The 18,032-nt window shown below is 37.9% G+C and overlaps 3 protein-coding genes across 3 annotated transcripts; 1 reads left to right on the plus strand and 2 right to left on the minus strand.

Moving 5' to 3' along the window:
* Positions 1 to 629: 629 nt before the first annotated feature.
* On the plus strand, positions 630 to 1,700 carry LOC113280132. Its single transcript, XM_026528790.1, has one exon. The coding sequence runs from the start codon at positions 630 to 632 to the stop codon at positions 1,698 to 1,700; it is 1,071 nt and encodes a 356-aa protein (XP_026384575.1).
* Positions 1,701 to 3,443: 1,743 nt separating this feature from the next.
* Positions 3,444 to 4,142, minus strand: LOC113280133 (subtilisin-like protease SBT1.4). The gene has a single exon (XM_026528791.1). It carries the CDS (start codon positions 4,140 to 4,142, stop codon positions 3,444 to 3,446), a length of 699 nt encoding a protein of 232 aa, XP_026384576.1.
* Positions 4,143 to 4,175: 33 nt separating this feature from the next.
* On the minus strand, positions 4,176 to 5,813 carry LOC113280134 (subtilisin-like protease SBT1.4). Its single transcript, XM_026528793.1, has 2 exons — positions 5,692 to 5,813; positions 4,176 to 5,280 (listed from the first exon to the last, which is right to left on the minus strand). Exons 1-2 carry the CDS (start codon positions 5,811 to 5,813, stop codon positions 4,176 to 4,178), a joined length of 1,227 nt encoding a protein of 408 aa, XP_026384578.1.
* Positions 5,814 to 18,032: the final 12,219 nt, after the last annotated feature.

The raw sequence follows: 18,032 nt of genomic DNA on the forward strand, positions 1-18,032 counted from the left end.
TTTATGGCATTGCTTCCCCTTCCAACTCTGTTATCTCACCTGAAGCTGTAGCTGAGGTTGCTACTCCAACCCCGTGTGTTGAGTTATTGAACACAGTGTTTCTAGCTCAGATACCCACCATCTCGAGCATTCCATCTAAGTACAGACTACACTTTGCACGAACCTTCAAGGCTGTTTTGCATAGAGTAGTTTCCTTCCCTGATGAACTGGCATCTTCGATTCAACTCCTCCTTTTCCTTGTTTGTACCCTTCACGTAGATGAATCTGGTCAGGAAGAGAAAACTAGCACGGGGAAAAAGCTACAGATTAAGTCTGTAAACCGTGCTTCGCGTCTTTAGACCGAGCCCAATAGTTGTGCTGTTTTGGTTTAGGAAGTTCTTACTATGGATGACGAGAGGAAGAAGGCGCTCGAATAAATAAGGAAGAAAGCCAAAAAGGAGAACCAAGAGGCCACCAATCTGCGTTTGTGTAGAGGAAAACTCAGAAATGGGTTATATGCAGCTGCAATACGCACCCTTACCTCTAGTAGAGTCGCACCAAATAATGAGGACACCTTAGCTGAACTTCGATGCAAGCATCCCCCTGCTGGTTTGACGGTGATTCCATCTACTCCACCTTCCGAAACTTCCATGGTAGCTTCGAAGAAGTTGGTGCTCGGAAGATTGAAGAGTTTCCCTAAAGGGACCTCACGTGGAAGAGATGGATTTCGTGCGCAACACCTCCTCGATGCTCTCAGTGGAGATGCTTCTGTTTTATCAGATGAATTAATCGCGTCTATTACGGATGTGGTTAACTTATGGTTGGCAGGTTCTTGTCCATCTGTTTTGGGGGATTTTGTGGCTAGTGCTCCTATCACTCCACTTACCAAGCCTGGTGGTGGTTTGCGTCCGATTGTAGTGGGCACAATTTGGAGAAGGCTTGTATCTAAGTGTGCTGCTTCCTTAGTTGGCAAGGAGATGAGGTCTTACATGGGTGATTTCCAGTTTGGATTTAGTGTTAAGTGTACTGGAGAGGCGATTTTACATGTTGTTAATCGTGCGTTGGAAGAGAAATGGAATCAAGATAATTATTTAATGTTGTTGGTGGACTTTTATAATGCATTCAATCTCATCGATAGAACTGCAATGATTGCTGAGGTACGTAATTTATGTCCCTCTATATCCCGTTGGGTTGAGTTTTCCTATGCTTCGCCAGCACGCCTATACTACACGGATCATGTACTTTCTTCAGCTCAAGGGGTTCAACAAGGTGATCCTCGGGGACCGCTTTCATTTTCTCTTACTGTCCACCCTCTAATCTTGAGTATTGCCAATCGATGTGAGCTAGAAGTGCAAGACTGGTACCTTGAAGATGGTACGGTGATTGGTGACACTTTGATGGTCGCAAAAGCTCTTCAGATCACTCAAGATGAAGGTGCCGCTAGGGGGCTTTTTCTGAACATCAGGAAAATAGAATTATTCTGGCCTTCTCCTGATCCCAGAGCATCCACAATATGTGTTTTCCCGCCAGACATTAGTAGGCCGGAGAAAGGGGTTAAGCTGCTTGGAGCTCCCGTCAGTCTTGATGCCCAATTTAATGCCGATATGGTTGTGAAGAGAGTGCATAAAATAGTGGAACTTATTGATGCAGTTGAGAAACATGGAGATCCACAGTGTGAACTTCTTTTATTTAGGAATCTTGCTGGAGTTTCACGCCTATAATTTTCTCTTCGAACCACCATGCCGGAATACATGTGTGAGGCTCAAGATTTGTTTGACGCTCGACTTTGTAAGTTTCTGCGCCATGTGATTACAGGTGATGGGCCTGGTTTTGGTTCGTTGCAACAGAGGTTTTCTACCTTGCCACTCAGGTTAGGAGGCTTAGGGGTCTATTCGATGCAAGACACCATGCATTATTGTTATTTGGCATCTTGTCTACAGACCCTTGAACTCCAGTCTGTTATCTTGAGACGAACTGGCATCAGTGGTTTCAACACCCACCTCATACGAGTTGCGACTTCCTTCAACTCTATATGTAGTCATGTTTCTCCTATATGCATTGATAGGTCTGCCACTCATTCAATGAAAACCTTTGCGGTTGTTTATTTCGATGCAGTAAAGAAGTACTTGACTACCAATTTCAAGTTGTGTGAACGTGATTCGATGCTTTGGCAGAGTAATCAAATGAAGCACGCTTTGGATTTTTTTGATGGACATTCCTATTGTTGGCTTAAATCAAAAAATTGGTGCAAGGCAGTTCAGTGCGGTGTTATGTTACAAACTTGAGATCCTAATTTTTGAGTTGGACAACATGTTCCCCTTCTGCAAAATAGAATTGGACATTTTTGGTGATCACGCTGCACATTGTGCGAATGAGGTAGGTATAAAGTTTAGACATGATCTAGTACGTGATACAATTGCAGACATATGCTATCGTGCTGGAGTTCCGGCACGTAAGGAGGTGGACTTGGGACTTCTTGATAATAATGGCACTTCTCTGAGACCGGCAGACATTCTGGTACATAAGTTGGATAATGATCGTGATGTTTGTTTGGATGTGACGATTGTCTCGCCCTTTGCAGGAAGTCGTACTCGGGAACTGGGACAAGCTCTCAAGGATGATGTTATTCGTAAGAACACCAAGTATTTGGAAAAATGCACTTCACAGGGCTATGGGTTTGAGGCATTGTCTTTTACTACTCTCGGTGAGCTTGGGGATGAAACGATTAATTTCATTAAACGTCTTCGCAATTATATGGCCAGCTATGATGCTAATGTGCGTGTAGGGGACTTTCTTTTTCATAGGCTAAGTGTGGTAGTACAAAAAGGGGTTGGATCCCAACTTGTTGCTAGGCTCCCGACTAGTTTCTTGTCGGATGAGAATCTTTTTGAATAATTTATAATTAAGAATTAAGTGGAAATAAAAAAAAATTAAAAAAAAGAAAAAAAAAACAGTCACCTTCTCATTATTCATCATTTTTCATTAGATAATGTTGCAAGAATGCAATCATTTCTCAATAGGAGGCATAAACTTCCAAGCAACAACCAATTAAAACTGTCTCACCAAGCATGAGGTTCGATCATTTACCTCTATGGGCCTATGGAACCTAATTCGCGGAAGCAAGGAATGTGGGCCTGTAGCAAAACTTTGACTGATAATGGGCCTCTTCGGAGCCCTTTACTGATTAAGGCATGTGCTAGTGCTCAATGCTCAGCTGCTGCGTCTGACTAAAGCTTGAATGATAGAATAATTTGATTGATTGGGGAGAAAAAATATTTATTTTGATGAACATTTTCCCGCACGCACTTGAGTGCATACTGAATGCGCTCTCATATTTGCTTGTAGTGATGTGCATAAAATAGATGTGATAAATGATGAATTAGCTAGAAGTGCAACCGTCCACTCATAAGACAGCATACTATTCGGAAATAAACTGTTTAACCCCTACACTCTGAAAACACAAATCAAGCAGAAGAAATCAAGCTTGTAGAAGTAGTAGTAGCAGACCAGCTAAAGGCAATGGGACTTGTTACAACATGTTCTCCATCAAACCATTCAATTGACCCGAATGCTTCAGTAGCGGGAGCCATTGGGTTCGACTCGAACGTGATTTCATATGGCAAACTCTTTGTATTTTTACTAAACACAAGCTTGGTTGGTGAAACTCTGATCTTAACAGATGGTGTTCGAGATCTGACCTTGAGCTTGTAAACAGCATCCGCTGAACTCCCAACATTTGTGACCCCTCTCTTATGCTTCACCTTATCCGTTTTTCCTGATTCGAAAATAACAGAAAATGACGGATAGTTGAGATCACCATGGCTACTGGATGCCTTGATTGCCTCGCAATCCATCTTCTTACCCTTTACAAAAGCTGAAATCTGTGTCGCATTGTAATCCATCCAGCAAAGGAAAGCTTCGTATTCACTTGGTGCGATGTCGTATATTAAACCCGGATTTAACGCTTTGTTCACGTCTACATGCCCAGACCCATGTTGGAATGGGTTTGAAAATTTGCCCGTACCAATATCAAAAATATACTTACGTGAATTGTCAACATTATATGCAGTAGTCATTAGAGCTGATTTGATTGCAGTTGGCGACCACTTAGGATGTGCACTTCGAAGCAGCGCAGCCAAACCGCTCACATGAGGGCATGCCATCGAAGTACCAGACTTTACTTCAAACTCATCTGCTTAGCCAGCCTTAGCAGCCAAAATGTTTACGCCTGGCGCGATGATATCTGGTTTGAGAATTTCTGGTGTTATTTTATTCGGACCACGGCTAGAAAATTCTGCAACTTTAGGCGCCGGAAACAAAGAAGAACCGATTACAGTTCCTAGGAGATTGATTGTAGCAGTAGGTTTTTCAACCTTAACACGGTTACGCTTGATATAGTCTAGAATCTTAGATCTATGAGTATCACTGACCTCCACTGCTGGAACTGATGGAAAGACATCGGAAGTCCTTAATTGCTTCGCCGGTTTATTACAAATAACAATCATTCCAACGCCACCGGCACTTTCAACTTCAATCACTTGATAACCAGCTTTATCTGAATCAGTACAGTCACAAACTACAATTTTCCCGGAAACTTCCCCAGAACTTAATGATCCTTCTAAACAAGATTGGCTGTCACTGTTATCGCCATAAATAATTTCTGAGTAACTGTCGTTCATTTCTGCATTGTCTAAAAACGGTGAAGTACCTGGAATAACTTGACCATCACCCAAAACCAAATCGGCGCGAAGCTCCCTATCCATAGTCGATGCTCCAACAGTCATTATCCAAGGTGTTAGATTTTCGCACGTTTTTGGACCAGGTCCCTCATTTCCACCGGACATAGAAACAAAAATTCCTTGCTGCATTAAACCAAAGGTTAATTGAGCAAACGCATCTCGAAGTTCTTTATTTCCGCCATCAGCTACTGACATAGACATCACATCAACTCCATCCTCCACAGCTTGATTACCAGCAGCTAGGAGATCACTTAAATCTCCACCTAATTCACCCCAATAAATCTTGTAAGAAGCAATCCTAGCTCTACCTGCCATCCCTTTCGCTTCTCCAACAGCATAATCATGAGACCCGGCTTTGTTAACGGAAGATCCAGCTGCAGTTCCTGCACAGTGTGTACCATGTCCATTGGTATCGCTGGGTGATCTAGTTTCTGTACCATTTTGATCGACCCTGTGTTTGAGATGATCCTCGAGACCTTTATAAAATGCTCGAGCACCAATGAGCTTCCGGTTGCATAATGTTTTTGGAAAATCAGTTCCCTCCTCACAAGTACCCTTCCATCTGTCAGGAACAGGAGTGTAACCGGAATCATTGAAACTTTGATGTTCCGGTCAAATTCCCGAATCGAAAACACCAATGATGACATCCTGGCCGTAATTTGAGCTAGGCCAAATGCCAGAATCATCACTTAGACCAAGAAACTGGGGAGAATGAGTGGTATGGAGTTGGATCTGGTGAACACTGTCAGGGATAATTGAGATGATTCCGGGGAGACGTTGGAGATGAAAAGCTTGAGAATGTGTTAATCTTGCTGCAAAACCATGAGTCGCATGGTCGTAAGTATAAATTATTTCACGGCAAGGACGTTGACTATGATGAGCTGATAATGAAGGCGGAAGAGATTGGAGTGTTGCAGTATACCAATCATGGTGAGTATTGAATATTGCAGGCATATGTGATTTAGAAACATACACTATGAAGATCTTTAGTTGCTCAGATGATGCAGGTGTGAGATTTTCCTGTAGCAGAGAATATGATGGAATGACTAAAAGCACAGAGAAGACAAAGAGAAGATGAAAAACTATCGGTGACATTTTTGTTTGTGTAGGAAATATGGTTTGTAGTAATGATAATGATTGAGGAAAGTACTACACCTGGTAAGGACCATTTATACCCAGGTGATGCACTACGATGGGTTACCTTCACAAAGACGAACGGACGTTAACAGCAGGAATCCTATGCTAACGGAATAAAAAGGAGTTCTAGCTGATCCTCACACCCAGCTCGGACTTGTTTTACATTTAAATATGCACGTCAGTTTATCTGGTTGGACATGATCCTGGAATCATGCTTTACACTTGTGTGATTAGAAGTAGAGTAATACTAAATAATATGGATCGTGGGGTGCGTGTAGATAATTTTAATATTATGCCCCGATATTTTCAGGATCCATATACATGCATGGGGAATCTCGAGATCACCTGCAACTGGCTATTGATAATATATATATGATCATGTGTTGAACATGGAACTGACTTGGAGACTCGAGACACTGATTGTAGCTATAATAAGGTATTTTCTGAAAGATACTCCCTTGGTTTTTTTTTTTTTTTTTTTTTATTTCTAACGAGAAAGGGCAAAATTAAATTAAAAATGAGACTCACTGAAGCAGTGAGAAACAGCAACAAATTAGCAGTGAGATTCGGCCGTAAAACTCGTAACACGTCTGTCTCCATGTTGGAAGGTGCATGTTCTACAATGCCATAATTTTTGTTGCTAATTAATGACACTACCTAATTTTTGTTGCTAATTAATGATGCAATTAAGTCTTCGATACATCCTAAATTGTTTCTTCATTCAAGTGAAGCCATTTCGTGCGCATATATACATAGGGCTTCAGCATACTCCTACATATTTAAAAATGGCTACCGAGAACTGTTAAGCATTCAACGAGTAGTCTGCCTAAAGACTCTCAGTCAGACGAAGAACATAACGGAACATCAAAGTAGGCGTTTAACTAGGTCTTTTAAGTTAGCTATTTTCTAGTTTTCAAGTTGCCGTGTTCAACAATATATTTTCGTGTAACAACTTGTAACAGAATGAGATCTATTCTCTCAGTATAAATAACATCTACTACTCCATCAGTACTGTGTGGAAGTATTCTACCAAATATCATGTTCTAAGTTGGTATCAGGAGGGTTCGATCCCCTCGCTTTTCCGCTGTAACAGCCGCCGCCACCAAAACCAACAGTAGATCACCACCACCACAACCACTTTCATATCAGCATATAAATACTCAAAACCCTATCTCTTCGTACCAAACCCACTTTCAATTGCTTTTTACGGTATGAAGAAACCATTTTATCTTCTGATTTGTGTTGGATTTGAATTTGGAGCAGAGACTTGAAGTCCATACAATACAATCCAGCGTTGAAAAAGGTATAATATACCCCTAACATGCTTGTGAAAATAGATGAAAGAGATTTTAACTCTACACCAAGTGTTTGTTTTTCACCCATACCCCTATTCCCATCACCACCCTCATTCAAAATCAGCTAAACAACATTATCACTACCAATACCACTTATATATGTTAACCAACACAGATCAATACCACTTATGTCTGTTAACCAACACAGATCAATAACCCTTGTGCCTATTAATCAACACATGATTAAAACTTTGAAGAGGTATTTTGACTATCTCACACTATAAAATTGAAGAGAAACACCAAATTTCTCAAGAACAACTAGCTGATATATTTACGAAAGGGATATCTTCACCACGGTTCCAGGAGGTTAGAAGCAAGTTGCACATTCGTCAACTCAAGTACAACTTGAGGGGAGGTGTTAAGCATTCAACGAGTAGTCTGCCTAAAGACTCTTAGTCAGATGAAGAACATAACGGAACATCAAAGTAGGCGTTTAACTAGGTCTATTAAGTTAGCTATTTTCTAGTTTTCAAGTTGTTGTGTTCAATAATATATTTTCGTGTAACAACTTGTAACAGAATGAGATCTATTCTCTCAGTATAAATAACATCTACTACTCCACCAGTTCTGTGTGGAAGTATTCTACCAAATATCATGTTCTAAGTATTGGGATACAAGTCCGTTATTGCTGCTGCTAAGGGTGCACACGGTACGGTTCGGCTAGGTTCTTGCCGAGGCCGAGTACCTGTACCCCCAGAGGTCGGTACTGAACTTTTGGGACCGGTACCGGTACCGTGTACCTCGGTTCCGGTACCATTCGGTTCCGGTCCGGGACCGGTACGGGACCGATACCAGTCGGTACCTTTTCAGCAAAAAACTATCTGCCACTCTGCCTTTCTTTTTACCTGTTTTTTACCTGTTTTTTCTATATAACAAATTCTCATTCAAAGCAGCAACTAATAAGTAGCAATATTACTAACAAACCAAACAAACAATGTCTTGAAAATATGGAAAAAACAGTAGCAGTAGCCACACTAAGTCTTGAAAATGAGAAAATCTGGAAAAAAAACAACTAGCAGTGCAGCTAGTGCTGCAGTAGTCTTGAATCTTGATCTTCTAATCCATGTCAGCAGCACTTGTGGTGTCTCAGTGTTGATAGGACCAAGTAACGCTGCAAAAACAAGAACTGAAATGAAACTGAAATGAAATAAGAAATGAAATAAGAACTGAAATGAAACTTAAAAAATAAGAATTGTTATAAAAAATATGTACTGTTATAAAAAACATATTAGCTACTTGGACATATGGCTAAGCATTGAGCTCTGTTATAAAAAATAAGAATTGGACATTGTTCTAAGCATAACTGCATAAGTTCTAAGCAGAACTGGACATTATTCTAAACAAAAAAACATTATTTATTTAAATTATTTTCAACTTTTAACCATTATAGATGAATGATAAAAAGTAGATAACGGGCTAGGATTTACCAAACACAATAGGATTTGAACCCTCAGTTCAGTACCCAACCAAACAGCAGGGATAATCCCTCACCTGAAAAAACCTAAGACCAACAAAATCAATACCCAGACAGAACAGGTGAACAAAGAAAAAACTGCGAGAAATATCTATGCTGAAACCTTTGTGTTGCATCCATATATTAGCCCCTGCAATACAACAAAGAATAAAAAGAAATCAATAGGAATCAGTAGTTAAAGTATGATCAATATAATGGGGTTTTAAAGTATAGCCAAGGCAGGAGCAGGAGAAAAGCATGACTCAGATTTCATGGAAGGCAAATATTTATCACAAGCCAAATTATAAGTATGACTTAAGGCAGGAACTCCATATTGCTAGTGTAAACTGAGCAGCCGATGCCACAACCAATGATAACCTCCATATTGCTTAAGATGGCTTATCTAATGATCATGAAAAAAGTGTACATTAGCAGCTTTCCTACTGAATTTATGGCAAGCAAGTTTAGCTAGAGCAGAGCAACGCCTCTCCAAAATACCCATTAAAATCTAGTATTAAACAAAAAAACTACTCTATCAGTCACCAGGAGCATCTTGTAAACATATGATAAATTCAAGTAAAATGAAATTTCTATACTTACAAAAGCACCACCCAATTTATCAAGCCTCCAATGCTTAGGGGCGTTAAGCCTCTTCAAATGTTTCTTCGATCCCTTCGCCTAAAATCAAATGAACCAATCAAAAAGTTCAAAAGGTTAGAAGATACACCCTATTCAAAACTTTCAAAAACCAGATACAGGTAAATTAATCATGACAGTTCCTCATAAAGAATAAAGCATAAATAAATTCTCTTAGCATAAATAATACTTGATTATCTCCAATTTGCCATTATCAAATTCAGAAACAACAAAATTAATTAAAAAAATTAATCAAATCATTGCAATAAACTACCAAAGATCAACATAACTATTTCAGAAACTCCATCTTCATGTCTTGCAATTCTAACTAGCATCAGTTCTCAGCTAAACCCTAATTCCTCCTTGAATTCAAATCACAGATAACTCAATTAAAATCCACGAACCCTAATTTCTAAATTACGGAAGAACATGATGAACCCTATTTCTCAATCTCACAATTAAGCACAAATTAAATCTCCATATAACCGATTCAACTTCAATACAACAAACCCATATAAGATTCATCAGTTTTTATTCAGTTTTACTCAAAATAAATTAAAACTACGGGAACCCAAAAATTACCTTTCTCTGATTCTTCACCAAAACAACTTCAGAACTTCAGTTCAACCTAACTCTTTTGTTCTTCATCAAACAACAAAATTAATCAAATCATTGAAATCACTGACTTTTTCTTCTGGATCGAGAGGTGTTGTTCTTGTTCGGTGTTCCGTGTTCACTGATTAATGGAGTTCACTTTCAGACTTCAGAGAATCAGAGACTCAAGAACTATATCAGTCTCTCAGAGGGAAGACCAGAAGAGTCGAAGACGAAGAAGGAAAAGAAAAACGAAAATGAGAAACCCTATCGTTAAGGTAGTATATACCCCCCACCCTAATCTAACGGCTGTATTTGTTCAGTACCCCTAAATCTAATGGCTACGAATGGTCGGTTCTTTCGGTCCGGACGGTACGGGACTTATACAGGACCGTGTACCTGTACCTCATCAGCCTCGGTTCCTATTTTATGGACCGGCACCTGTACCCCGTTCCTCGGTTCGGGACAAATATCGGCTCGGTTCTGCCGGTTCCGGGACGGTTCCTCGGTCCAGGTCGGTTCCTGTGCACCCTTAGCTGCTGCTATTGTTTTCAATACTAGTTCCGGAGTGTTCGACATTTTATATAACGGCCGTGCATGTAAAGAATGATATCGAAGGTGATGGAGTTTGGTTGAATTACCACTGCAGGTCCAGAGATGACGATTTTGGTCAACGTTCACTCGGTGAAGGTACGGAATGGTTCTGGCAGTTTCGAACATGGATCATGGGATATACATATTTTTGGTGTGATTTTGGTTGGTGGGATGGGATCATCGATGGTTCAATGGCACCTTCGAATTTTTTTTATAGAAAGGGGATGATGAAAAACAGATACAAATGGTTTTTCCATGGGAATTGACAGTGGTCTTATCGTCGAGATGGAGCTTATCTATATCGTCGTGATAAACATAGGTGGCAGAGATATACCTGTGTGTGATGCAGCTTGATTCGGTCGATAAGAAGATCTTACTGATTTTAGCTAATCCTCACACCCAGCTCGGACTTGTTTTACATTTTTGTGTGATTGTCAATTAAATATGCATGTCAGTTTAGCTGGTTGGACATGATCCTGGAATCATGCTTTACACTTCTGTGATTAGAAGTAGAGTAATACTAAATAATATGGATCGTGGGGTGCGTGTAGATAATTTTTAGGGTTATTTTGTTTTTGGTACTCAGGTTTTGTCCAACTTTTGAGTTTGGTCTAATATTTATCCAGCTTGACGTTTGATATTTGGAAAAGACGTTGACCAGCGTTGACTCGGTTATATTTTGACTTCTGTTAAGGAATTAATAAATAATTTAAAAAAATGGAAAAATGGTAATTATTACAAGAGTTTACTATCATAGCCTTCACTGTCCTAATATTTCCATTAGATCCGACGGATTTGATAAATCTATTTCCTAACTCTATCTTTTCTTCTCTTCTCTTCTCTTTTCTTATTCCGCTTCCCACTGATAAAACTCTCATGGATGAAAGATTAAACCCTTCACTAAAATCGTGAACCAAGTTATTGAAATTGTTAAGACTCTTAAGATCTTCTATAAATCTCAAAGGAAAAACTAACAGAGAAGATCTTTATGGGGTAAAGAGGAGACGGTGATCTTCATGGGGCTCGATCTGAGGTGTTTGGGATTGTTTGCTCGATCTGGGAATTAAGTATAGATGGAGTTTCTCGACTGAGAAACAAACTGAGAAGCAAACATAGTAGTAAGGGATTCAGATGGTACGGGTATTGGCTGTTTTGTGATTATGCAGCGAAGGTGCTTGGTTATCTGGCAAAGGTGTTGTGGTCGGTACTGAATAAGGCTTGGATTTGGTAGAATTAACTTAGAGATGGGATTTGATTGAGGTGAGAAGAATTGTTATTGCTGTCGATTGAAGTGATAAATGGAAGAGATTAATGAAGGGTTTGATTGAGGTGATGTTGTTGCTATTAGAGTTGGAGAGGTGCTGTTACAGAAGATGATGCTCGACGGTGGCTGCGGCGGTGATATGTTTAGAGAAAGAAGAGAAGATGAGTTTGATGTAATAGAAATATTAATAAAGTGATGGGTATAATTGTAATCTGATTTCACAATTTAATTATATATATATATATATATATATATATATATATATATATATATTTATTAATAATTTATAAATAAAAATCAAGATTTAATCTGGTCAACGTGAGTCAACGTTATTTTCAAATACCAAGCACCAAGCTGGACAAATGTTAGACCAAACTCAAAAGTTGGACAAAACCTAAATACCAAAAACAAAATAACCCTAATTTTTATATTATCCTCCGATATTTTAAGGATTCTTATACATGATGAGGAATCTCGAGATACTACAGCTAGCTATTGATAATGTATGTGTGTATATATATGATCATATGTTGAACATGGAACTGACTTGGAGACTCGAGACACCATCAGTCTTTTGCTAGAATTAATAATGTATTATATTGGAAATTGCTGGTCCTCAAGATGAATCTGTTCGGCGGTAAAAAATCGTAACACGTCTGAATCCACGTTAGAAGGTTAACTTAACCAAAGGATAGAAGCTTTGGCATATTATAGATGCAGAGGGTGGCTATCAGATTTTGATAAGTTTTTCGTGACGATTTTTATTGGTCTGTGTAGCTTCTTCTTGCCAGCATAAAGGAAAAGTTGTGACGGGTTTGGCACGTAAAAAGAACTGATCCGTACCATTATGAGATGAAACCCACAGATAGAAGTTCCTACGATGCATCATGCTAAAAAAGCAAGACGAGAAGACCTTTTGGTCAACCTACCCCAACTTGTTTGGGACGAAAAAGGTTTAGTTCTTGGTTCTTCGTTCTTGTTTCTTGGGATGTTGTGGCCAATATCATCTGGCTAATAGGATCTCTCAACAATTTTTAGAAAATTTAAAAGAAGCCTGATCATTTGGATGGACAATTAGAGCTAATCGACACACACAATTACTGATCCTTAATTATTTGCTTAACTGTAACTGGTAACTGAATCTATATATACTGGCACCTCAACTGAAAGAGATTTTGTGACAAAGGGACTCAGAAAAGAGATTTTTGCGACAAAGGGACTCAAGAAAATGTGAAGTTCCAAAGTCTTCGAAAATTCGAAAAACAGAAAATGTGCAGAAGGATAAAATATGACTGAAAAGGTACCATCTATGTAATTACTGGAAATCCAGTAGCACACCAAAAAGAAAAAGAAACAGATCTAAGACATGACAAAGGTTTAGGATAAAAAATTCTTTATTGATTAACCACTCCAAGTAGTGTAAAATACAAGATCTTGGATACAAGGAAATCCTAATCTCTCACCCTAAACAATGGAGAAATTTTTTGATGGGGGCGAAATCCGAAGGGGGCATGGGGGACAAATGATATGTTGACACATGTCTTTGATTCCCATGAATTTTGTTTCCAATAATACAAACAACAATTAAGAAAACAAGTTTTCTGTCCAAAAATACATTTCTTTTATATTATTGGAAACAGAATTCATGGGAATCAAAGACATGTGTCAACATATCATTTGTCCCCCATGCCCCCTTCGGATTTCGCTCCCATCAAAAAAATTTCTCTAAACAATGCTCTCTCCTTCTAAAAGAATTCGCCCCTCATACATTGCCCAATGGCCCATATTTATAGACAAATCGACCATAATGAGTTACAACTCATTTTACTTCGTCTGGTTCTCGTGGAGATGCTTTATACTTCGCCCGGATCATTTTTCATAAATTTTTCCCCTTTCTTTCGCCGACAACTTTGGATGTTTGTCGGGATAGCTGTCTCTTTTCTTGCTCCATAATTTACCTACTTCGCAGATTATATTTCCAACCAAGTGAGCTTATTTTGTTCAACTTTATTTCGTGGTTGGTGTCTTGCCTGGTACTCCAACTGATTCTTCGCAGTTTAGATTCCTTATACGAGGTACTTCGTTTTAGGATGCTTCTTCTTCGTGCTTTGAGTTATTAGCTAGTGGCGAGGTAATTCTGACATTTGATTTGACAAGTCACTGACTGAGATCTTTAAATGAGATTCTTCAGTCCTATTTCGTGCCTTCCCGTGTGGCCACGTGACGAACCAATTTTGTGTACCTACAATCTATGTCCCTGGAATGATGACGTACATTCAGTATGAACAAACATTTTAGCGTGCACTAATAATGCATTCCAAATATTAACACATCTACTGGACCCATACTAACTTGTCAACAACACTATATTCGAGTGCCCAGTAGGAATGCGCCACTTTTCCGGACAATCACTTGGACACGATCGACTGTTCATATATAGCACAGTAACTAGACTCAGTCAACTGGTCATAGCAAGTTAACTTGATTCAATCAACTGGTCATGGTAAGTTGATTGGATTCTGTTTAACAAAACCGTCGCCGAAATTCCATAAATTTGTTGCGAAAAAAATACCTAGCAAGTTAACCGGACTCATCGGGGATAGAATCAGTATAAAATCGTTGCCAAAAGTTAAAAAAAATCGCGTTTGAAATTTTTTGACCGGAACAGTAAGTACCCGAAATGTCACCTTTGCTTAGGTCCTTTCCAGGGGAACAACTCCAACTGAAAATGCAGTAGCGTTCTTATGATCACAACAAAAATGTTGATTCAGAACGGCAGATTCTGATTCGAATCAATGGCAAAGTTATAATCAGAAATAAATGGGTACATATTGCACATGCCAAATTAGAGAACCAAATGCTAATGCGGCACGGGAAAGAAAACGTTCTCCTTAAACAAGTAGTTGAAAGCCTAAACGAAAAGCATTGCGTATAGGTTATTGCACAAATACAATTATTAGGCCGGTCGAGCGAAGCGATGAAGGACTCTATATATAGCGACTTTGTGTCAATGTGAAGCATGATTTTTTTTTTCCAACTTGACACAAAAAGATTGGATTTCTTTTTGGTAGTGTGCACCAGAAAATCCGAAAATATCCCTCCTTTTTAGTCCAATTACTATAATTCCTGGCGTATCCTGTTTTTTTACGGATATAATTGACAACCAAAATTTAATATAACATATCTAAAAATCCATGCCTTGGAATTTTACAAATTTTATCTCGTTGGAAAGGTTTTAAAAAAATCTATGCAATGAGTACAAACAACAATAGCAAATTTAGATTTTTTATAAAAAATTCGAAGGACTTTATCATTTTAGGCACAATTTTCCAAAATTAAATGTATATTCATTATGCAAACCGCCACAAAGGATACATAATACTTTATGTGGCCATATTTTAGTTTATGCACCACCTTATTTTCCGTTGCAACTAATAAAATGATGTACTCCCTCTGTTTTAACAAAAGTGATACTTTCACTTTAGGCACAATTTTCAAAAATTGAATGCATAACCATTATTATGCATCCATATTTTGGTTTATGCATCGGGTAATTTTTCTTGTCAGAAAATCCCACCGTGTTAGGAAAAATGATATTTTCGCGTCGATTTCTCCGATCGGCCGTCCTACCGTAGCAGCGATCGTCTAGTATGCCTACTCTTTATACGTCATGGTTTGTATATGATCACTCACTTTACATTGGTCGGTTGTAATATTGTTAGATAAAAAAATGTTCATTCTTGGAGCAAAAGGAAAAAAAGACTTGATGTGATGTAAAATTTATTAAACATAGTTATCTACCGGAATTTTAACAACACTGTATTAAAAGATTTTTCTCTTTCGTAAATAAAATGTCTAATCTTTTATTTTTGGGTAAAAATAATATTCTTAACTAGATTTTGTGCAAGGGGATTCCTAGTTTCCTTTGTTTTATTGCAGGGGGATTGAACTACTGTCCTAAATGATTGTGAACGCTTTTTCTTGTAATTCAATTTTTTCTTCAACTTTTTTTTGCCTTCGGTAGGCTTTGTACATTGTTAATCTCTCTTTCCATCACAAAAAAAAGAAATTGAAATATTGTGCACCAGAACAAACTCATATTCAATATAAGACTCGAATGTAATATATACTTTCTGTACCTCTTCCGATCAAAAAAATATATATACTTTTTGTATTCTTGTTGGAAAGAATAATGTTGACATCCAATTCATTGGCTATATATTACGTGGGAATTTATATTTCGACTTGAAGATATCAAAATTGTTGTTAAACGTTCCTCGGCTAAGTGCAAAGTTTTAAATCACGAATGATTCACGATGAAGAAACTGGGTCATAGCGAAGGAATTCGGAAAATGGGTCATTTGACCAAATATTTTTAAAACATGGTTCAAATGGACGAGTAAAAATTAGTATGGGTGAAATGGACACCAATAGCAAGGATGAAACTGGATTCATCTTGATTTTAAACTTAAAAAATAGTTAAGATGAAACTGGATGTATCCTGATGTAAATTAAAAATAAAAAGAATATTTGAAAATGGGTAGGATGAAACTGTTTACATCCTGTCTATTTTTACATTTTAGTCCATTTAAACAGTATCAAAATCTAAATGTCCTTTTCACCCAGAAATTATTGATTTTAGTCTTTTTAACCAATTTTGTGGAAGGAATTTGAGTCGCTAAACAGACTAATTATTTGTGGATGAAAACAATTTTGGTTAACTAAGAAAATTCGAGTGGGAAAGTTCCGGTCATAAGTTAAAGAGGTTGTACTACCAAACACCATTGTTCCAATAAAAAAAACAAAAAAACTTTACATATTTTCCAAGCTATGTAATGATATTGACAAATGTTTGTTTCTATTTAATGGTGCAATTAAGATCTATATTTTTCCTAAATTGTTCAGTTATTCAAGTGTCTATATATCTATATTATAAAAAGAAGTGGTGTGTCTGTAGCCTTACAAATCTGACCATCGATTTCGTCATCTCACGATAGAGATTGATCGGTTATATGTCCTATATAGACGTCCGTCCGATCCCTTGGCTTCCTAATAAAAATATGATTCTAAAGATTATTTAACGGCGTCGGATCCTTGGATTTTTTAATTTGACTGCAGCGTCGGATTTCCTAATTTGACTAAGTTTCAGTTAATATAGGCTAACACTAAGTAGATGTATTTATAGAACAGAAGATCGTCATTCTTTAACGGTTTCACCAACAGATGGTGTTCTATCTATAGTTCTTCCCCTCCATTAACGACTTCTAATTCTTAACTTCGTCTCTCTATATCATAATAATACTGAGTTATTAATACTAAGTTATTATTATGGATGATTTAAAGGATGGATACGGTGAAATAAAAGAAAACAAGGCTGATGATTTAAAAAAAGAATTGGTCTAAAGAGGAAAGGAGAAGAAAGAAAACCTAATAGAGGAAGAAGAGTGAATTGGGTAAGAGGTTTTATGTTTAATGCAACCAAATATCTCCTTACTAATACATTTTCACGGAAAACATATGGCTAAGGGTCTGTTTGGCTTATGTTTGGTGGATGACCCTCCATGAAGATTATTCGTATACACCAGATATACTCTGGTCCATCGAACGTTCAATCATCCAATAAGTATAATGATTTGTACCATAACTTTCTCAAGAAAATTTAAGTTAGCCTCAACTAATCTAAAAGCTATTTTTAAAAAACAAATAAAATAAAAAACATGGTAAAGATTTATGTGCGAGATTTAAGTGTCACAACCCCGACCAACAAAACATTAGGAATGTTTAAGGGTCACGGTCGGGGCTGTAAGCCCCGACTAATTTGACCTGACCAACAAAATACTATAGTATTTTCAAGGGACCACGGCCCCGGCTAATTTGACCCGATCAACAAAATACTATGGTATCCTCAAGGGACCACAGCCCCGGCTAATTTGACACAACCACAAATACTAGGGACGCAAGTCCAAACTAACTTATAAGCTCGATGTTTTGGCCGTTATAATCTAATTAATTTTGCGAATGACTAAAAAATATTTTGGTAGAATACGGACCAGCCGATCAAACAACAAGACGAAAATGAAAAAGGTTGAGCCCCGGTCGTAGGCCGGGGTGATACCTAGTTTATATATCAATGTTCCTCCATTAATTTTTTAGCTGTGATTGATCAATTTTTTGTTAGCCTTAAATTCTTGAGATTCTCCAGTGATTATGCCACTAATTCCGATAAGCCATTAATAAAAAGATAGAAAGATTGATAGGGCGTCATTAGACTCATTCAGAAT

This window comes from Papaver somniferum, chromosome 5, assembly GCF_003573695.1.
Source record: "Papaver somniferum cultivar HN1 chromosome 5, ASM357369v1, whole genome shotgun sequence".
In the NCBI taxonomy this organism is placed as follows: domain Eukaryota; kingdom Viridiplantae; phylum Streptophyta; class Magnoliopsida; order Ranunculales; family Papaveraceae; genus Papaver; species Papaver somniferum.

Coding starts and splice junctions, on each gene's coding strand:
- LOC113280132 (XM_026528790.1), top strand. CDS start 630: ATGGTAGCTTCGAAGAAGTTGGTGCTCGGAAGATTGAAGAGTTTCCCT.
- LOC113280133 (XM_026528791.1), bottom strand. CDS start 4,142: ATGGCATGCCCTCATGTGAGCGGTTTGGCTGCGCTGCTTCGAAGTGCA.
- LOC113280134 (XM_026528793.1), bottom strand. CDS start 5,813: ATGTCACCGATAGTTTTTCATCTTCTCTTTGTCTTCTCTGTGCTTTTA. Junction 5,281..5,691: donor CAACTAAAGATCTTCATAGT/GTATGTTTCTAA, acceptor TGTTCCTGACAG/ATGGAAGGGTACTTGTGAGG.